Source organism: Lipophrys pholis (genome assembly GCF_963383615.2).
Source record: "Lipophrys pholis genome assembly, chromosome: 9".
NCBI lineage: Eukaryota > Metazoa > Chordata > Actinopteri > Blenniiformes > Blenniidae > Lipophrys > Lipophrys pholis.
Window position 1 is genome coordinate 21325007 of NC_137639.1, and position 22713 is coordinate 21347719.

The 22713-nt window shown below is 38.1% G+C and overlaps 2 protein-coding genes across 5 annotated transcripts; one reads left to right on the plus strand and one right to left on the minus strand.

Moving 5' to 3' along the window:
- Positions 1–11: 11 nt before the first annotated feature.
- Positions 12–2657, plus strand: LOC308115112 (uncharacterized protein; the record flags this gene model as incomplete). The annotated part of the gene is given in 4 exon segments (XM_080472461.1): positions 12–18; positions 104–273; positions 2554–2572; positions 2575–2657. Coding segments are annotated over 4 exon segments (279 nt in total).
- cd4-1 (CD4-1 molecule) lies at positions 2386–22384 on the minus strand. 4 transcript variants are annotated; one of them, XM_080472232.1, is made up of 12 exons: positions 22307–22384; positions 11679–11793; positions 8652–8783; positions 7763–7833; positions 7525–7674; positions 7272–7418; positions 5783–6013; positions 5289–5669; positions 3777–4028; positions 3543–3643; positions 3403–3446; positions 2837–3206 (listed from the first exon to the last, which is right to left on the minus strand). In XM_080472232.1, the coding sequence occupies exons 4-12, from the start codon at positions 7821–7823 to the stop codon at positions 3176–3178; spliced, it is 1398 nt and encodes a 465-aa protein (XP_080328358.1). In that variant the 5' UTR covers positions 7824–7833; positions 8652–8783; positions 11679–11793; positions 22307–22384; the 3' UTR covers positions 2837–3175. The 4 variants fall into 4 exon arrangements, with proteins under 4 accessions (XP_080328357.1, XP_080328359.1, XP_080328358.1 ...); XM_080472231.1 differs by lacking the exon at positions 8652–8783 and having other exon boundaries at positions 2386–3206; positions 22307–22382; XM_080472234.1 differs by lacking the exon at positions 8652–8783 and having other exon boundaries at positions 7525–7668; positions 22307–22352.
- Positions 22385–22713: the final 329 nt, after the last annotated feature.

The following is a 22713-nucleotide window of genomic DNA, read 5'->3' on the forward strand; positions in this document are numbered from 1 at the left end:
TGCAGAGGAAAATGAAAGGTAAGACGTCCTCCATGGAATGTGTGACTCTGTGGGTCTCTGTGCTTCTAGCTCCAGTAATGCTGAATCTGCTGTCAATCATCAGGCACTTTGGGTATCAGAGGCCACAGAATCCTTCGTGTTCTGCTTGGCCTGCTGGTTTCTGAAATCTCTTGTAACCCCGACGGTCTTGAGGAAGAGCTGGCTTATCTGAGGAATAAACTAGACTTTCTGATAATTCGCTACAAAAATCTGTGCGAGGCCTATTCTGACCTGGCATGAAAGCACTCAGCTCCAGGTACTTTTATACTTCCAGGACACAGCGCAGTCTGTTTTTCCTTCAAGCGACCAACTGCACTGAGGTGGATTCAGGTAGAGGATCAATGCGTTGACAAGCAAAACTGGCACGAATGTAACAGGAAATGTAAAGAGGTTGGAGGACATGTTGCCATCCTGACCACAAAATACAGCACGTGAGTGTCTCAGTGCATTGTTTTTGAAAGTGTTAGTTATTTCATACTGGGTTGCTAATTCTGATCCAAAGTATTTTTGAAAAGTCCTTTCTGCTCTGCACACTCAGACGTTCATTCAGAGAACGGGCAGTGTACTATTGTCTGAGTGATTGAACAAGCACAACCTATTATTCTCATATTAATGGGTTTTCTTTTTAGAAAAACCTTGCAAGTTTCATTGTTGGGATTTTAATACTACACTATTTTAGAGAGCAATCTGTAGCCAGCAAGAAGTAGGTATGCCATTACTAATAAAACTGAAAAATATGTGTGATTAACACGAAAATAAACTACAGTAACAAATTGAGAGAAATGCTTGTTTTGCTACAAATAGTGATGGTTTTGATTCTATTTCCTATTCTATTTTACGTGTAAAGATGAAAAGGGGAACACCACTCATTTTAATTAAATGCTTGACAGAAACATCAACAAAATAAAATAGGAAAAAATGTTGAGTGCCAGTATACCTGGTCCTGTCTGATATGATCCTCTTACAATGGCAGATATCAGAAATGTTTCCATGGGAAGATGTTGAACAGAGAGACTGACTCTTCAATCAGCCAATCAGATGTTAAGAGCAGTTGCTATAGTAACCCATGGCATTCCAGAGAGGGGGCACATAAAGAGAGAGAAACGGACCAGATCAGATTATAAGTGGCTCAAACGATCCTCAACGCTTTGGAGACAATTCGACTGTAATATCTTTGGCTGCAAGTAATGTAAAAAAAAAAAAAAACAACAACAACTGGAAAAACTGTGGTCTGTGAACACAGCCGACACCTCCAGTGTAAGACCACCAATATTGCACCGATCGCTCACCCATGTGCACTCACCTCAGGACAACAAAACTTAGCGCAACATCGCCAGTATATGAGCCCAAGCATAAACAGGAAAGTCTAAATTTAACCACTCTAATGATGGTTTATTGGCATAAAATCTTTGCAGCAGCAGAAATGATCTTTAGCACATACTGGGAGCTTTGCAGAGGATTTACACCATCACAATAAAGTCCTTGATGTTACAGATCCACAGTACTGCTGCCATCCCGGCTTTCATTTCAGGCTCACATAGTGAGAAGGAGCATTCAGTATGACACCTACACAAATCTACTATTTTATAAACAAATGAACTTGGGCCAGGAATTAAGATTAGCAAAAACTGTGACAAGTGTGATTTTTGATCATACCTAGAGGCATGGTTGCAGTTTGTAGTGAACCTGGTTGAGCTTATGTGTAAAGTAAACAATTTAGGTAAATGCTGAAAAATTGGACGAACAACATTTTTAGAGCAACTAACATTAACATTTATCATTTCTCTAAAAGCCTCATGGTGGCGCTAGAATAAAAGTCAAGCAAATTTATGGTCTGTGAAATAGCTATGGCATTTTTCAGTTCTAACTAAAATAGGACTGACATGAGTCAGTATATATTCAGATTCAGACAAATCTGAATATATTGGCGGATGTGAGCCAATTGTACCTTAGTGTAGTGATTGAAAAGCAACTTCTGAGCCAACGTGTCATGTATGATTGTCACACTAGATTATTCTCAAAACACACTTTTTTATTCCCAAAAGAATTAGAATTTTTCATGTTATATCTATTGTTTTAATATAAAGTCTTTGCTATCGGAATTTAAATATTTGAAAAATGCTTCAAACTTTTCATGTGTTATAGGTCTAGAAATGTACCTTAAATTTCTATTTGGAAATTGATTCAATGTTCTAAATTCAACATACTAAAATGATATTTAAGATTTTCTTTCGTTCTTTCTCCCCAATTAAAATTGTTGTAGCCCTCAGGCGAGCTTTTGAGGTCAAAGGTCACACACAATCCAGCAGATGAGTGTTTCTTTGTTTGTTTTGTTTATTTACTTTTGCCTTTGCTGTAGCAGTCCCAAGTGGCTGTGTGTACTTGTGTATCCTGTGAATGGGTTGTATTTGAGATGCATTATATCTGTTGCTGTGTTGTCTGTATGTTGGGGTTTTTTTGTGTGAGTTTACATATTTATTTGTATCCCACTCTGATTCTTTCTTATCGTCCCAGATGAGAAGATTTTGGAACACATGAAATCTGAGCCAGACGACGACCCGTCTGGAGGGGAGGAAGGAGAAGACTGTGCGGCGGTTGACAGCCACACTCACATGTGATCCGATGTTCCCGGTTCCTTCACGTATCTGAGAATCTGTCAGAACGTGCTCAAACGTGTCTCCCCAAGCACTCTTGGACCCTCACTACGTCTCAATGTAATATGTGCTAAAAGTTAAAAGACCTTTGTGTGTGCTCACATATTATATGTGTAATTAGTTAAATAAAGTCCCCAATACATCATGATATAGAAAAGCTTTATATAAACATTTATGTAATATAACGTGGCAATTTGTCTACAAAAGTATGAATATGAATACAATATAAATGAAATAAAGTTATTTTAAGTGTTCTTTATAAATCTAATTTGTTACATCAAAACCAATCACATGTGGCTGCTATGTACAAGTAAAAACATCTTTTCATTCAGAAACGACTGTACATCCGTCCTCCTCTCTCAAGACTCCCGGATCGCACGGCGCTAAGGGCGCACTGCGAAGGCAGAAAAGCATCTCATCAAGGCTGAAATTTAACAAGTACAAGCTGTTGAGTCCTCCTGAAGCCGTCTCTCTTGGAGACGTTATGTTCTGTAAAATCCTTTGGGCTTGGGGCTGAAAGATAAAGCGAGTGGGAGATGAGAAGAGCTCATCAGTACAAATGATTTTGTTTTGTTTGTTAAAGAAATGTTTGTGTCTTCATAAAAAGCCCTTATGGCTGAAATGTCCCAGATTTTAGCGCTGATGAGCGTGTGAGTTTAAAATTGTGTTAGGAATCATTTCACCAGGCCAGAAAAAGGTTGGTACGTACTTCCTGCATTGGCAGAGTCGATGCCGAAAATTTCTCGTCTTCCGCTGGAGAGAGAAGGAGAGAGAGAGAGAAGTGAGTAAATCTTTATGTCACAACAACAATCCAGTGTAAACTATGATAGAGGAATAGTTTAACTGTACTTGGCTGCGTCGACAGAGGATGAATGTGAGTACGAGGAGGAGGATTAGGATGACCGCAGCGCTGCATATGGTCACCAGCATCCACACGCTCAGTATCGGTTCTGCGTGTTGGAAAAAAACCAACACAGACACACATCAAAAGGTTTTCTAAACAAAGAGCGTCAAGAAAAACTAGGTTTCTAGAATAGAACTTTGTGGCCACAAGATCACACTCATGTCCTATTTCCTGCTCACCAATCTTCAGCCCGAGCACTGCTGATGCCAGCTTCTCGTTGCGCCGCCACAGCTCACATCTCCACTTCCCGCTATCCGCTGTGCTCGCTTCCTTTATGCTGAGATGGCCGCCGTGATGGTCAGATTTCATCATGGACGACTGTTCAGGCGGGAACCACTTTAGCTGCATGTCAGAGGTCAAGGGCTCGCCGGTGCTGCACGACAGGTTGACCGTCTGGCCAGAGGGGATTTCTGTTCCTGCAAAGGAGGTGACTGCAGACCAGAGGAAGGCGGGGAGGGCAGAAAGAAAGAAAGAAAGAGCAAATAAATGAAATGAAGAAGGGGCAGTGCTTCCAAAGTGGTATGTTAGAGCGCCTGTCTGTTTGGCTGACATTTGTGCCAACACAATCATCATCAGTTTCAATGATGCCCGTATGAAAACTATACGTATAATAAAATTATTTAACATTTCTTCACACTTATTTAAAAGAATGTCTACATATGGGATTATTTGACAATGCTAAAATAGTGTTCTTGTTGTGCACCGATGAGGGTGTTAAAGATTTTTTTGGAAACTTTACAACCTGCACTGAAGAACCAGATGTTAAAAAGAACATTGTAACCCAATCTAACATTATTGTTGGTAGTGGATATGTAAGAGAAATAACTGAACCAACAAAACAAAAGTATTAATTTCTATTAGATTGTCTAAATATTAAGGAGAATCATCAAAGGGTTCCTTCAGAATGAACTTTTTTTTTTATATCATGTTTGAATGTGCTTTGCAGTTTGGTTCAGCTTGGACTGGTTGCATACTTTGATGCTATATATTTCAATTTAAAAAGCAAACCATCTGTAGAGAATTATTCACTAGTGCTGCCCTATCCATCACCTGCAACCAAGATTGTCATATGATTCTTGCGATGTTTGGCCTTGCTTCAGTTTTGCTTAGTTTTCCTGCTTGAATAATAGCTCATATAAAAACATGACGGCTCTTGTTCGTACACCATAAGTCCTTATAACAAAGTACAATTAAGATTCATTGTGTTACTTTCTCCTGGCAGAGGGAAAGCTCATTATAACCCATTAAAACAAGCGGAGCAAGACAACTGTGTTGGTCACCGAATTAGAAACATGTCACTTGGGAGACATTTCCAAATCAAGTGTACAGCAGGGAGATGAAAAGAATCGCACGGTACAAGAGAGCAGAAGCAATGAAATAACATCTCCCACTCATTATGAATGATAATCAGCAGGAGTAACAGGAAGTAGACATTAAAAAGATTAATGAATGTGCACTAAGATAACAAGTGACATAAATGTTGTAGGACAACATGTGGGTGTGAGGTGGGGTGGGGGTCTCCAACCTTTTCCTTGGAAAAACACTTCACTACCCTCAATATGTAGTTTATGGCCCCCACTATAAAAATGTATCTTGAGATTTCTTTTTCTTCCGTTTATAATAATCCTCAACAACAATATGAATTGTGAGTCCTTGATAGCAGATGTGTGTACGGCGGAGCTGGGACTTACTCTGCAGCACTTGCACGTGCACCGTCCTGCTCAAAGTCACACCATTTTTAAATGTCATGGAGCATGTGAAGTCTCCTCTGTCTTCTACTCTCGCCCGATTTCTGGACAAAGACAGATTTCTTTTTGTTGCATCTGAGGCAGGCATCAGGTTTTTGTCTTGGTCTATCTTCCAGGTCAATGGACTCTCCAGAGAGAGGTGCAGGAGCCTCAGTCGTTCATCAGAAGTGGGACTTGACGACGGTTTAGGGGAGAAGTGCCACTGAACCTCCTGGATTCCCTTTTGTTTGATATGATCCCAGGATATATATGAAGGAATAGAGCAGGGGATGGTGAGCGGAGAGTCTGTAGATGTATAATGACGTTCAGGAGAAGGGGCAAGATCTAAAAAAATAAATAAAAAAAAGACGATAAATGACAGAAATGTTACCCTGGGAGTCACTGTACCCTATGGAAAAACAAATATACAGTATGTTTGTGCATCAACAAGAACTCACCCACAACTGTAACAGAAACCTGGGCTTTGTTTTCGTTTTGTACAACACAACTCCAGGAGCCATTGTCTTGAATCTCGACTGTCTTATCGAGCGTGCCCTTGTTATTTTTCACTCTCACTCGCTGAGGGTTGAGCCAGTGTACGTCAGGTTTCATTTGACCCTGAGGAGTCTCCACGAGGCAACCCAGCGTCAGAGACTCACCAGGCAGAAAAACTGAGTCTGATTTCATCACTGGCACAGAAAACAGGAGAAGCAGAGAAGGTGTGATGCATTTAAATCGTGTTCATCAGTCCTTTTATCTTCTATTCTGCTTAAGGTTGCGGCGTGCTGAGCCGGGACTCAGGCCTGGACAGTCACAAGCATAAGCTACTTATAGTCGACGATTAACCTCAACAAACTGTTTTTGGACTGTGGAAGGGAAATATTCAATTGTAGGGAGACATTTTCTGTCTCCAACCTTTTCCCAACAATTACACGTCCCTGCAGTCCTGATGATGATCTGGGACTTCTCTGATAGTTCATTTTCATTAACTATAAATTAGGTTTTAAAATATTTCAGTGTATGTTTAATACAAAAAAAAAATTAAAAAATGTATAATTATGTTTCCCTAATGATAATAAATTATGGGGAAACCTTTACTTTTTCATTGTATTCATACATTTTGACATGTGGCTGTGGATTCCTCATGTTCACAATCGGTTATGCAGATTACTATGAATCAGACAAACAAGATCAAGTGTCAAATAAATATGTTCAAATATATGTTATGACTGAAGAGAAACGAGTTTTAAGGAGCTCAATTACTGAGAGAAAGAATCATAATCTCTGCCGTTTTAATGCGACGTGCATGTTTGTACACCTCAGGGTTAAGTTTCATTCAGTACTTGATTGAAACAATCTTAAAAATGTCATTTTTATTGAAAAAAACATGCTAATAAGCAGCAACGATCAACAAGTCATACTTTGCAATAAATTAAAGCTCAATCTGTCAATTTGTTGCTTTTGATTTATTCTTCCCTGAACCTGATTAGGTATCCCAAACACATTAAAATGTCTTATCATATTTAATATCTTTAATCCAGATAAATCACTAAAACAGCACTACTGACAAAACCGGAGGGTATTTGAAAACTTAAGATTAATATATATCATAGTTACACTGTCTGATTGAAAATCTTCAAAAATAACTACACTTTTCTTGAGTTTTGCCATCATAAAAATGACTATTTCTACAGACTCATGAAAATATTGCAGCAGTTGGTAGGAAAATGTCAATGTCTATATAAAAGAATCATAAGTTTGTCCACTGGTTTCAAAAAAATCTTATAGAGGTAGATATTAAAAATCCATAGGACAGAAGATCAAATAAAAAAAAAAGTACACACACAAGGTATTATTAAAATACATGTAATCACAGAGTGTAATGTTGAAATAAGTATTTCACTATTAATCTTGGTAAAACTCCTCATGTTGATTTCTCACACTTACCTTTGACTTTGATAACTTTATAAGCGGTGACTTTGAAGTCGGATTGACCCGTGGCGGAACCTTTAAAGAGAAATGTTCCAAACTGCTCATCTTGCAGGTCGTTGATGATCAGTGAGTCGCCAGACAAGGATACCTTCCAGGTTTTATCTGCAAATCAAGTGTTGAGTCAGAGATTACTAAAGGGACAGAGCACCTGTATGTAACATGTATCATCAAATCTAATCACGTCTTTGTGTGTGAGTGTGCTCTTTACCTTGAGTGACTCCATATCCGCCCAGGTGATTGCGCCATGCAAGTTGATTTGTGTTTTCTGTTTCACCAAAATACCAGTAGGTGTATTTTTGCTGAATACCTTTGAGGGTGACACTTTCTCCCACCTGCGCATAGATCATCTCCTCTGCACCTATGAGAGCGTGAATGATGACGTGTGTCAATGAGTAGAGGCAAACTTTTCATGTTGAATCTGAATTTATCAAATCGTTGCGACTTACCGGTTACTGACATAAGCACAGCGTAGAGAATGAAGAAAGGCTTGATGAAGTTCTCCATCATGTTCCCAAATCTGTAAAACATTGTAAAAAAAAAAAAAGTTTTTTTTTTTGGGATAAATTCAGTTTGTCCATTTTGAGCTCCTTTTCTGATTCTTGGCTGGTTCATTTGAAGACAATCATACCTCATCAGCATCGAGAAGTACATGATAATGGTCTTGTGCAATACAGTATTTCCAAGGTGTGAACTGTGCAGTGCATCACAAAAAGTAAACCTGTGTCGCTGTGACATTCCACTTTATATTAAAGTCGATTTGTGCTGCTTGTTGTTCTGCCAGTGGGCTGAGTATTGGGCCCCGTGGAACAGCATCCAAACTGCTTTTGTGGTAGATACGTCATTTTATTCATGGATTTTAAAACTACACTTCTTCTGATGGATTGCTTGCTTTCTTTGGTAATTTGTAAATGAAGAATTCATTTGAGATGAACCATAAATTAGTCATTAAACCAAATGTTATTATATAAACATCTTGTTTAACATGATACAGGTAGCTGTAATGAATTCAGTTATTTATAATGTGCAGTCTTTGAATGGATCTTTTGGCACTAGTTTTGGTTACGTGCAATCAATGGATAAACCTCTTACATTTATTACGAACGCACATCATAGAGACGTCTATGACCGAATAAAACAAATACATGTGCATGTCAGTTTTGCTGCAGATAATTATTCATCAGGAAGCAGCAAGGGGTTTGTGGTGGTCCCAGATTTTGACAGATTCAAGAAGATAAAAGACAAAGAGTTCAGAGAGTCGAGAGTAGGCGGTCTGTGGTGGGCTTTGGATAAAAAGAAGCAGACAAACGTCGGCGGGGAAGAGACACGGAGACGTACGCCGGGTTGTGGTGGGACTTGATTTAGTTAAGGTGCAGATTCTTATCCCAGTCCTCCCCTTTTCTCCTCCACCCCTGCCTCTCACGCCCCCTCTCTTCCTCCCGTGTTCCACGAAAGACGGATCTCTCCACGCTTACAGAGAGAAAACAGAGAGACCACAGCATCAGCAGCACTCAGAGTGTGGTTTACAGCCGATGTGTTTCTTCTTGTCTCTGTGATTCACTTCTTTAACTCTGCTTCTCTCCTTTTCATCAACACACCGCTGTATGTCATGGGTGTGTACTAAAATTATTTGAAATGTTCTGTTATTGAGGAAACACATCCATTTCTCCTGACAATACTTTATCGAGTAAAAGCTTCTTTTTTCTAATCACTCACTTGGATTTCTTCTTTACATCTTTAGGGAAACGCTAATTTTGCTGTTTAAAATGAAACTATGTAAATTTTACATCTATATGCCACATATATGCCTTATAAACACTTATTAGGCAAACTTGTAATCAATAACATGTAGTTTAGTGTTAAAACAAATTCTAGAAATGATTCCCTTTACAAAGATCATTGTATATTAAATTTTGTTTGAGTTTATCAGAAAGCTTTTGAATCAACTCTTTGCTCATTTCTTTAAAATGATATCAAGCTTGATGATTATACCACTAGAGGTTCCCAATATTCTGTTTCTCTCACGTATGTTGTTGATATGGCGAAAATATATGAAACACCTACTCCATTTGGTATAATTGTTCCTAATGTTTGCCAGCCTTTTAATTGAGTATAAGTGTATAAAAATGTTTCATTTAGAGATTCGATCATAGTAAACCTTGAAAGTCTTAAACCAATAAAACAATCCAGGATGTTATTAAAAAGCACTGATTTATTCATCGCTATTTCAAAAAGAATGATTCTTTTCAAGTGTTTCCCCAATGCAGTGACTGGTGAGTGATTACATTGAGTTCAATATTAAACACCAAGATCAATTAAAGATTAATCAATAAATCACTTTGATTGGAGGATTGTGAATGAAATGAGACAGTTCAGATGGTTTTTGTTCAGTAACTTGTGGGTCTTGAGCTGCTGAGCGCACCACACTGAGACCAGCTATTTGCTGAGATTTTCGACAATTTTACAATAAAATATAATTTAGTGCAAAAACAGATGTAGAAGACTACATATAATATTTTTGAAATTAATAATTCAAGCATCCAAACATCTTCCATACCACCTTATCTAATTTAGGTGGCGCCGTCATCTGCGTCTTCACTGTCTTTAATAATTTACAATATATAAAATCATGATTATTTCCTATCTATATATATATGTGTTTGTGCACTTATATTGTACAAATAAAAACTGCAATGTCTGTGGCTTAAGTTTTCTGGACCGCCATCACTTTATTCCACATGATGTCATCAATCTAGAGAAAAGCAACAAGTTGTGAAATGTCTTTAGTGTATCTCTTGTTTTTGTTATTAGTGGAGAAAACTGATGCACACAAAGCAATCAATGTTATGCTCATGGAAACAGCCCGCCATATAGCATAAATGCTCCGGGATAAATGTCCAATTTCATTAAAAGTGGAAGCACCCTGCATACATAAAATTGTAAGGATTAAAAAAAGAAATTTAATATGAATGTGGCTTTAAAAAAAAGTTTGCAAAAACAGGAAAACCTCATCATTTGTACTGACAGAGCAGACAATGAAGCAACTACATAGTGAAAAGGATGTCCAGTTGTGAGGTAGAGCCTCTATGGGACCACTTGCATCAATGAGCCTTGGTCGTCCTTCCTTAGACCACTTTTAATAAATACTGATCACTGAAAAAGCGGCAGATTTCCAGATACTGTTCTCCAGCCATCACAATTTGTGATTTTTCAACTCGGTCAAGTCCTTACATTTATCTGCTTTTTATGATTGTAACATATCTTAAGACCAAAATGTTCTTTCTGTCTAATATATGCCAGGGTAGAAACATCATCCGTGTCCATCACTTCACCTGTCAGTGGTCATAATGATTTGGCTGATTGGAGTACACAGCTACTTTAACTAGAGAGGGACCGCAAACAGGCAAATAATAATAATAATAATAATGATGCAAAACCATATAAAAACCGAGGGCAGAGTTTGTAACAAAGATGAAATAATAGAGAAGAAGTAGTAACGAACACATTCAGAGTCATTGCACCTGTGGAGCTTCAACCCAGAAAACTGTACGATCTATTTCCTTCAACAACAAATACAGCAAAACCAGAGGGGGAGGGGAGGGAGGGGAGGAAGGGGGTCGAAAAGGTGAAGAATAAAATGAGGGGAGCAGCAGCAGAACAAGAAGAAAAACACAGGGCAGGACGGATTACACTTTAATTTTTACTTCCGTGTATTTCTCTTTGTAACAAGTTGTGTGAATTGAACAAAATCTTGTATCATCAATTGCATCATTTCATAAAAAAAGAAAGTTTAAGGCAGTTTTGGCTTTTAAAAACTTTTGAACTACCAACACAAATATTTAAAGGGAAATATACAAAAACAAAACAATCTTTGCATTAAAAGATGTTAATATTGTTTGCACATTAATTTACTGATATCGAATCTGGAGCGTTCAAACTGGAAATTATTATGTAAGAATTGTCTATTATGGTGTGATACATTGGGTATTGCATTTAATATTTCTAAATTGACAGATTAACAAAGAGGTATTAAACAAAAATCTAAAAATGCATTCTATGAAAATAGATTTAAAAAAAAAAAGTTACTCATAAGACGGGTAATGACAACTGTTGCTTTGAAATGTTTTTTATTATTAACATTTTATAATGTATTCACACAGAATCACGGCTGTTTTCCATCTGAGTCTCAAGGATGTAAATAGATTAAACTTAATATGACGTTTCAGCCTCACTGGGCCCATTAATGTCCAACAAAATCCCAACAAGATGTCCAAACGAGGAAGCAATAATTAAAAATTTTATTCACACAAGCATGTACATATCTTTCTACGTTTTGTAAAGATTTGAGATGTGCGGAGTACTTACAGTATTATCTAAGTGCCGAGTGTCCCCTCTGAGCTGAGTGATCCGGTGGAAATGTATATTTATCGAACGAACTCTCTTTTGAAGAGGCGATGCACCTCCCTTCGCACCAATTGGTCTGGAGAAAGAAACACAGATGCTAACCAAACCCAAAATCACAACAATTGCCGTTGATTGGCTGTCACGGACAAAGAGGGACAAATGTCTTTGTAAAACTTTAGTTGAGCAACTAAAACTGTTTCACTGTCGTTTATGACAAAATCGGGCACTATACCATAAGAAAGAGCAAAAAACAAAACACCTGATAATGTAATGGTATGACTTGAGATTTATGTTTGAGTCTTTTCTGTTTTTGCTTTTATATCCGTCAAATTATGGCGACAAATGGAATAAAATTTTCTGTTAAAGTCGCTGGGTGAAAACATAAATCACAAACTTAGTGAGCCGGATTCATTATCTATTCTTAACACGTTCTCAAGAACACATGCGAGCGGCTTACAGCCTAATTTATTGTAATTTCCCCCAGGTTGTATAATTGTACTGATTTAGATACATAATTAGTGTGTAAGAATTCGAGCATGAACAGCTGGACCAGTCTTCAGAGAAGCAGCTGATAAACGCCAATTAAAACAGTAACATTTAAACACTGAGAGAGAAGGATGAGAAAAACAGGAATAGTCTGGGGGTTGTTTTTTGTTGGACAGCTGCATGGTAGGACAAATTTATCGGCCCAATATATTTGGAAATACAATATTCAAAGCGTAGAAATCTAAAATTGATGACAATGCATATCATCCTTTTGTCTACCTTCTGGCAGGTGCGTGAGACTTTTCGCACTGACGCACACAAACAATTGAAAATTCATTGTCTTTGGTCAGACAGCTCGTAAAAAGTGAACAAATTCTGTCGTAAACACCCTGAGCTAATTGTTAGCACATGTTGAAATATAAATATATGGAGTTATAAGACATTTGCAGGAGAATTGTGTCCGAAACAAAATGAACTGTTCAGAGACTCGGTGTGTGTTATTTGGTGAATGAAAAAAAATGAAATTGTAAAACTACATCCTATGACAGTATATAACATCTTTCTGTTCATAAACTCAAGTTCCTGTATTCAGGCTTTCCGCGCTGACCCACCCATGAAAAACATGTCACTATCAATATCATAAAGATAATTGAATGAATAAAGCTGTAGGAAAGCTGCTGAAGCAGAGCGCGCCGGGTCTCACTGAGGAGCAGAAGAGGCTGTTTCTCTGCTGAATGGTTCAATCAAATAATCAAAACCCAATGAATGAAATATATCTTTATCAAGTTACTTGACGTTTTTCTGCATTTTATCTGCGTCTGATTGAATTTGAAAAACAACACACAAAAGATGAAATTATATGTTCAGGTGAAATAAAACAATGAATCGATGTTGAAACGCTAAAATTAGTAATGATAATATCCGAGGTCTGTCCTTGTGTTACGTCGCCCTGCACCGGCGAGCAAATCCTCAAACAGGTTGATGAAGTCAGGTTTGTTTTAGTTGCCTTCTGAGAGGTAAACACATTGAGCTGGTGACACAAATCTTCTCAACAGGTGTGAATTAAGAATCGTGGGATTAAAAAAAAAGAAAAAGAAAGGCAAGATTTTCTCTTTAAGTTGCCTGAAGTCGCTCGCTGTGTTTTTCCTTTTTGTCTGAAGTTTCTGTATCAAGTAAAACATTAAAACCCAAGAAAAAACATTTCTGCTTCGAATTGAAAAAAATAAGAAACTGAATGTAATTTTTCATGTAATTGAAGACGCTTTATTATAAATGATTGATCATGAAGTGGCGGTTGCAGGTGGGTCAGTGAAAACCCGATGCCATTATCTTCCCCGTAAGTTTGTGAGCGGCGAGAGCTAACAGACTCCGACAGCTTTCACCAAAAAATTCTCATCTGCTCATGTTTAAATTTGCTTTTGGAGATATTAGTATTAAATTTGGCAGGAAACCCCACACTGGTGAAATCTCACAAAGCAAATGCACACACTGAAGACACCAAACCTGCAAATGAAACATTAGTTTGGCTTTGATTTCTCTGGCTTCGCCCGTATTCATCCTCCACAAAGATGTGGTTGAGTATCGCCACAGTTTGGCTTTTAGCCTTTTATATCCTGACTTATATGTAAAAGAACCAAACGGTCCAGGTTTGCGTGGAGCAGGTCATACTTTTACCCAGCCTGACGAGAATCTGGACATCTGCGCCTGCTGAACTCTGATCACCCCCCTGCAGTAGAGTCACGACTGCTCTCAACACAACAGTGAAAAAAACATCTGTGGCTTTCTGCTGCGCCAATTCATCTCTTGGAGCTTGTTTTTTATCGTTACAGAGGTAAAAACACACGGCTCCCTGCATGGACACTGTTACCGCATCGAGGTTAGATACTGGTAAAGTAAATCCTTGGATGATAGTTTTTAACTGTGAAAGAACTGCGAGAGTTTCCAAAAAGGGGATCCAGAAAGTGGCCACAGTTGTCTTGAGTTTATTATTGTGTCTTTCACACAAAGTTGCTGGAAAATTACTCGTCAGTGCTTCATACAAGAGAGAATTCATGCAAATCAAAAGCCAGACGTGCAGGTATCAGGGCCAATAGTAAGTATTTAAAGCACAGATGCACCAACAGTCAGTCTGGGAATATTTTATTTTTCCGTCCATCTGCTAACGCACTATGTTTCTCACAATATAATTAAAATACAACAATTTCATTGCCCCTTCTACTCCATTTTAGGTATGCGTATGCGCACATGCAAGGAGGGATGAATAGCTTTTTCTAGATAGTGCTTTAAATTACATTTACTCTCTGAAAAGTGCCGTATGAATAAAGATTATTGATTGTTCTGTGTACGGACAAAGATGCGAGCAAACACCAGCTCTATGGGATAAATGACTGTTGTACAGACACAAACCACAACAAGGACGAAACAAACATCTCGCACACGTGTCATGTGTCTCTCTGAGGTTTCTTCGCCTGTCTGTGTACTTCCTCACACCTGCTTCTCTTCCCTCTGAGCTCCAAATGAAACAAGCCATTTGTTTGCTCGCAGAAGTAAAACCCGTTCTGTCAAAGTGGCGACGCTGAAACATTGACTCCAAGGCGCTGTGCGTATAATTTCTCTTCCCAAAGACCGCGCGGGCATAAATCTACTGCGAAGATAAAGTTCAATGCAGCCTTATTTTCCCCTCTCAGTTGATGCATTTGTGTTATTTTGGTGGAAAATACCTGAAAGTCAGGACTCCCTCATCAGTCACTCGCCTAACGAGGGCGTGTGCACCACACTGTGTCACAACTGAAAGAGGAAAAAGTGTGGGCCACAAGCCAGAATTAAGGGTGATTCACATTTTTCAGAAGCATATCTGCTGCCTCTTCTTCCTCCATTCTGAGGGTTTCCCTCGGCAGACTCTCTCTGTTTGAGTGTCTGACTTATTCTGTTGTTGTACAAAGAGTGACACAGAGGCGATGCCTGAGTCCCGGTGAAGGGAGGATGGCAGTGAGTGTGTAGAGGATATCGGTGTGCGCGTGAGACTTGCTTCAGTTTCGCCAGTAAATGAAATGTCAGTGGAAAAGAGGTCGACGTTCGGCTCAAAGCCTGAATACACTGTGTGTTACATCATGAAGGGAACTTCCTTCAAACTATTGTGAAACCTGACACTTGTAAATGTGAAACAGCAGATAAACACAAAAATGGCCGTCGGTTTCACACGTCACTTCACCTACCCCATCTTCACCTGTCATCTGGTTTCACTGCTGTTTGTCACATTCAGATAGAAAGGAATCGTCTTATGTAGCATAATTCACACCTTCAGATTAACAAGTATTTACATTACCTTCTATTGTAATTAACATGATAGTAACTGATTAGGTGAGGTTATGGTATGGTATGGTATGGTATGGTATGGTATGGTATGGTATGGTATGGTATGGTATGGTTACATGTTCCAAACAAACCAATGAATTTGAAAAGATCAAAACACTTTTATTCCTCAGTTATTTGCTGTCAGTTGTTTCTAAAAACAGTTTTGCAAACACTCTGCTACTATGACGTTGTGCTTAGTTTCACCCGACGAGGTTCATGACGAAGGATTGACGTGGATTGAAAGCTGAACGGTTCCACGGTACTTACATAACAAAAACAAACATGTATTTAGTTTTCGTGTGGCTGCAGTATTTATAGTCCAGTGAGTAATCGAGTCGATCAACACAACCAGATCATCTCATTGTTAGGAACACAGTCAGAAACAAAAAGCCCCAGCTTCGCATATATTCACTTTGCAATGATGAAGTTTCTTTTAGTCTTTGCAAAGCAACAATAAAAAATGACACGTAATATAATGTCCCATATTCGCAATATTACTTCATGGAGGAATGCATTTAATTATGAACTAATTTAAATTTGCAGTAACTAAAGTGACGGCAACAACAGAAACTTCAGCCAAAGCTTGAACATGGGTTGTTTCATCTTTGCAACAAATTCAGATTATATTATATTATATTAGTGTTTTTTTACCATTTGCTTAAGACTATATGATTATGACCATTAATATCAGTTAAGGTGAAGACAATCATTCATCCTTTCTATCTTAAAAATGCCTCAAAGTATAAACCCACTCATGGTTCTCATTGTTATGTTGAGAATTAAATTAAATTGAAAATACTACATTTCAGTAAAAGTATAAAAAAATCTTTCTTTTCAGTTTGCAGGTAAATTTTACGACCAAACATTTCCCCCAAAACCTGGCATGCTACACACAATGGGCATATTGTTAGAAATGTACTGTCACTTCCATTAGCTGTAAGTGCGTCGTGGATATTATTACAATTTAAAACAAATTTTAAGGGAAATGCAATAATCATTTTCAGTCACTTTGGGTTAAAAATGCTTTGCTATATAATTACATTTAAACAGCTGAAAAAACAGATTGGAAACCCTAGGACTGTGTATTGTCTGCTATTGTTTATATCTCTTAAGTAATATATTCAAGTTTAATATATCAGTGACTGTAGTTTTAATATTGAAAGTTTTAATACGCGGTGTGCCACAGAGGTCTGTCCTGGGCCCTCTCCTTTGGTTCTGTCTGTGCATGCAACATTCAGATCTGTCAGATATCTTTCTGTAATGCAGTAAAGATCAGATAGAAGTAATTCTTAACTTTCTGGATCCGTTCAGGAATATATACTACAGCAGAGTGGCACACTAACATGCATGGCTGTTCACTGGAAACCTTCTCAACATATTGTTCAGTCATGTTTTTACAAGCAACAACAAAAAAAAAAATAATAATCCAAAAAACACACATCTAGAAACTATTTTTCATGCATTCATCACTCGATCAGATTACTTCAACTCCCTTTACTATTCACTTCAAACATACACAAACTTCAGTTAATACAAAATACCAACAAAATACAACAGCGCTTCACTTCACTGCACCGGCTACAGGAAGATTTGAAAGTTGATTTCAAGGTTTGAGTTATTGCTTCTGAGGTGAGGACGTTGCTGGCCACTGAATGTTTTACGCCATATGAACAAAACCATAATCTGAGGTCCTATGTCAGGTCTCTGTTACTTATATCCACGACGATATTAAAAACCAGGAGCCACAGGGCCCTTTCTGTCAGAACCCCGTCGCTCTGCAAAGATCTGCCAGAGAAAATCAGGCTTGGCTCGTCACCATGGCCCGTTATTAAATCTCTGTTAAACAAACATTCTAATTAAGTATATTCTATCTTCATCTGTCATCCCTCCTCTACTAGTTTAATTTATATTGCATTGTTTTAAATTACATTTCATCTCCTGTTTTGTTGTCATGTGAAGCACTTTTTAACTTTGTTTTTAGAATGTAGCATATAAATATATACTTTTAAAAAAGAAAGCATAAAAATGAATAACGGATTTTGATTGTAAAGCATTATAGTCTGTCGACATATTCACAAGTTTAAGGCATCTTAATCATTGTTTGACAACAACTTTAATAAAAGTAGATTAGTCTTTTTCCAATTTTCTACTTTTTTATCCGAAGGGAGCACACCAACAAGATCTCAGGCGGGTTTATCTGGATACATAATCTTTTAACAATAAGGTTGCATGGACACAGACAGTTGTAGTGCATTAATGTTCCTGCTCAAAGTTTATCGTCATTCACACAGGTGCGAGCATCAACAACAGCTTCCACCTCGTCGTAACAGCCTCGGAGCAATTCAACCATCATGCTTCATTTCCTGGTTTATTGCACGGTACTCTGGGCTTCCTAAGAACACATCCACTTGTGAGGCAATAAAGCACCAGAGCTGACACGCGGCAGCACGGGGCAGCGAGTGTGCTCCTGTAATAAATGAGATGACAACTTCATGAACCCAGAAAATGCATCATTTCAATCTGAGACCGGTCAGTGATCCATCAACATCTACAAGTTATTTAAAACCCGGCTCCACTGGAGAGAGTCCCTGCGAAAAGCCTGCAGAATGAAAGCAGCACATGAGGGGAGTTTACAGGATGGGAAACCACCCGGCAAATCACGGGTTTACATATATAATGAAGATTGTTGTTTTAAATGTGTAAACCTCGTAGCGGGGGATCAGTTTGCACCTGTTTACTGCTCTGTAAGCACTCCTGCTGCTCCGAAAACTCAACTCAACATGACGACGGCTGCAGCCAACAAAAGCTGCTGCTTGGCGCACGACATAATGTGACACAGATTTGTAACTCCTTCCGACTTGTTCAATTCATCAAGTGGTTGTATAACTCCTTTTTTTTCTTTCTCTGACATTAATGCTCATGACAAAATAAATATTTTATACAAATCAAGCTGAGAAAATGACATTTGCCAAATGGAATCCCACTCCCGATGCTACAAGGAGGAGTGACACATATTTCTCTGAGATTTTGGTTTCGCTCTGAATTATGGCATGTATGTGCTCATTTGAGGGAGACACTGCAACAGAGAACTGAGTAATGCAGGTCTTTATAAAGCCATGGAAAGGGAATCCTGTTGAATCATAAGAAAACACCCCTGGTGCACAGAGGTTTTTGTGAGGAAAGGAGACACAGCTTGGTAACGGCCTACGGAGGAGAACAACACACACCATAAAGCCCCTGGATGTCCATTCTGGCAGAAACAGAGACTTGTTGCTCGCCACTAAACTCCAGGAAGGAGAAATGAATAAATATATTGACGTCTGTTCTTTGTAAAGATCCAATACAAAAGAAGTAAAACAGGGAAGCTTTATTTTGGCTTTGCTCTCCATCTGTGGACGAGGAAATTAAAAAATATTTCACATACAGTGATGGACGGTGGCTGTTTTTTTTTTTTTTTTTAATGCATGCTTTATAAATTCTAGGCTGACAATACACAGCGCTGCAAAAAGAGCTTTTATGGTCAAGTGAGGGAACGTTATTGACCAGGCAAAGTCATTCGTCCAAACTGAATCCTAATGAGCACACTGAAGCCCATGAAACAAACAAAACCACGAGGAAAAAGAGCCTGCTGATATCTGTGAGGTGCAGACTTCAGCGCGTATTCAAATATACAATACCAGCTCGTTATTTTTGTTGTGATTCCCAACGACTGGGTGAACATGTGGAAAAAAAGAGAACATTATTTTTTAATTAAAGCAAAGAGTCGTTACCATTTCCTTTCATTCAGGATCCAAAATAAAGAAAAGAAGGTGCAATATGCGTAACTCTCTCAAAACCTTTGGTCTTTGTGAGGCCCACGTATATTCTCAAATTAAACTTGCTAAACTAAGGTGGCCTTTTTCTCTGAAACAAACCTGCGCAACTTTCAGCCTGAGGGACAGTCTCCAAAAACTTTTGCGCAAGGAAAAAGGTTGATTAACTACATTTTTACCGAACATGAATTACAATTATTCATTCCATATTGTGAAACTAGATCCATATTTAGACAGACATTGTTAAACAGATGCTTTTTGACTCAATAAAGTTGACTCGCAGCCATTTAGGACTTCTCGTTACATGAAATCAGTGACTTAAATTCCTTAAAATGATTGAAAAGTGTGTTACAAGGTGGCCATTTGGTAAATCACCATTAATAAAGAGGGCCATCCTGGCTCTAAAGCAAGTGTTAAAAAAAATTTAATTTGCAACTTAACATCTCAAGTGTTAGACACAAGATCGGACCGAGAAAACAGCATAAAAAGAACCATCAAAACATAAACTATAAAATCTTTCACATAAAATGCACACACAAACATTATTTTTTACAATACAGCTATGGTAAGTAAGTTCTAATCATGTCTCTTTTTATCACGTTTTGTTTTATTTATAACTACTTACAGCTCTTGGTAAAGTTATAGTTGACCGCGTAATAAAAATACGAAACAACTTTGGGTCTCAGATTAATGGAATGTGGGCTGAGTATGAGTCCTCACAAGTTTTTACATTATTGTGCAATTCTTAATTGTTGCCATGCCAAATATTAATATATTGACATTTCCCTCACGCATAGTAAGCTGGGATCGGCTCCAGCGCACCGCGACCCTGAACAGGATATGCAATGTAGAAGGTGGATGGATAGATGGATGGATGGATGGATGGAGGGCTAGACGGAGAACTTGATGTTTACATGATCATTTAATCAAACTTTGAGAAGAACAAACAGTGTAGTCCATCCTCCACCACTACCAATTTCAAAGAGCTCAGCAGAACCTATTTAAGTTTGCAAAATCCCAGCTGATATAATAAGCATTCAGTTTTATTTGCTGCTGTTATAAAATGCAGAATCTTCACTTCTCTGTTCACAAGGACAATAATGAGAAAAATCATCCAGAGAAAATAGAATCCACAGCCTCCCGCCACCCGTACATTGCTGCTATGGCGATACATGCAGTATTAGTTTTGCACGATTCCCCTTCATCCACGGACACTCCAACATTCCCCATGTCAGCATATTCGGCGATTAAATCGAGGAGTTGTTCATCTAGTTCCAGTAGCTGCATGGCAGCAGTGATGCCACAATACTTGTTTTTTTTAAGCAGTTTAACTTGAAAAGAAAAGGTATTTTTCAAAGAAACACGGCTGGAAAGCCTGAGGCCCCGTGAGGTTTATGTAAGACTGTCTGACATGAGACAGAAACAAGGCAGAGTTTGGTGAATATGTTCAGGTCTGTCTCAGAGAGGACAGTCACACAAAGAGCATAATTTCAGGCGTCTGCACCACAAGGGCCCTCAGCTGATGCTGGTTCAATGCCATATCGTCACTAAATAGAACAGTTGCCATGAATGCAGCACCCGAGTCTTTCATACTTTAGCAAGTCACTAATTCTGCAAATAAGTCAGAGATGCAAACTGGTTTGTTTGATTAAAAAAAAATAATCAGATAAAAAAAAACCACTCGTGTCCAAAAATTTAAAGTCAGATATAGCACATTATAGAAAGAGGTGTCCTAAAAGTGTCTACATTAAACTGGGTCTTATGTGTCACCATTGTTGTTTGTAAAACACTTAGACAAGCGTAAAATAATTTTCTGTAGCTACAATTTATGTAATATTTCTACTGGAACTGTGCAACATAGAGGATTTGTACCCTACAGAAGTGTCCTACAATACTTTGAATATCATTGAATGTCACACTCAAAGAAAGTTAAAAAATAAAAAGTTGTTTTGGTTGTCAATAAAAAGAACCACTTAAGTCTTTTTAAGACTTTTTTAGGTTTAAATATAAGAGCCATTTCAAACTTTTAATATATTTTAACAACATGTCCTGAGATTTACACTGATAGCTTGTAAACATTTCATTAGTGGTATTGAAGAAAATGTAAACACACTATCAAGGGTTTTCAAGTGAACTTGAACTAAAGTGAATGTCACGTGAACATTACTTGGATTTAATTATTATTTGTATTAGGGTGCCTTATAAACAGTATTTATATTTATTGCTTTAATCTATTATTCTCTATAGGGGACACACTGCATGGCTGAACCTGTTAGCCAACAAGTTTAGCCATAACACCACCAATGGCTAATAGACACAATATGCAGATAAACCGTCCTCTCCTCCTACACATCCATACATTTAACTGAACCATTAACTTTCACAAATCCTCTTTAGAAACTTCCATTTATGTGCCATGTGTTTAATTTTGGCACATTAGCATCCATCAATGCTCAAAGTGAAAATCCAGTTATACGTTGCATTTCTATTAAATAAGTTTTCATCTTTCAGATAACGTGGGACAAAAAAACAACATATTGAGGCATTTATTATCATAAGATCACTGAATCCAGAATACTTCAATAAATTAAAGTGATTTTATCTGTTAAATGTGTCTGCAAAATGTGACTAATGGCCTTTTATAAACATATATTTGAGGAGACTTGTGTCAATTTTTTTTTTAAGTAAAATGCTGCTGACACATATAGTACAGGACTGCATAGAAGCTGACAGAAACCCGCCTTAAGAGCGAACAAAGTTCTCTAAAAATGTGGCCAGAGCTGACACCAGATTTGAAAAGTGTGACTTGAAATAGTCATTTGTCCCGTTCACATATCATTACTCTGACATATGTCTTCTTTGTCGAAACATTTCTTTGAATCAGCTGGTACCATGTAAAAAGAATCACGTAAGTGCAGAAAACCCAGGAGTACTCACATGTGATGCTCTCAATGCAGTGACGAGTTCAGCTGTGACATTTGTATGCAGGTGGCTCCAACAGAAACACACACACTCAGGTTGTGGGGCTATTACGTTGACTTACATTCATTTCCTGCAGACCTTCTGAGGGCTCTGTTGTGTCGGCTGCTTGCTTAATCTGAACCCTCCCTCTGACCTGAATATAACCATGTCTTTAACAAACTTTGCCAAAGAGACAAAAAGAGAAAGGAGTTGCTTCACTTCAACTCGTCATGATTATTTTTAACCTTAAACACATATGAATATATACAGTATGTATGCCGTTGGTGATGCTTGTGAAGCAGGTCTTTACACTACTTTACGCTGCACTGATGTCAACACCTGCATTTTACTGCACCAGTTTATGGTGAATCCAGACCTTTGGG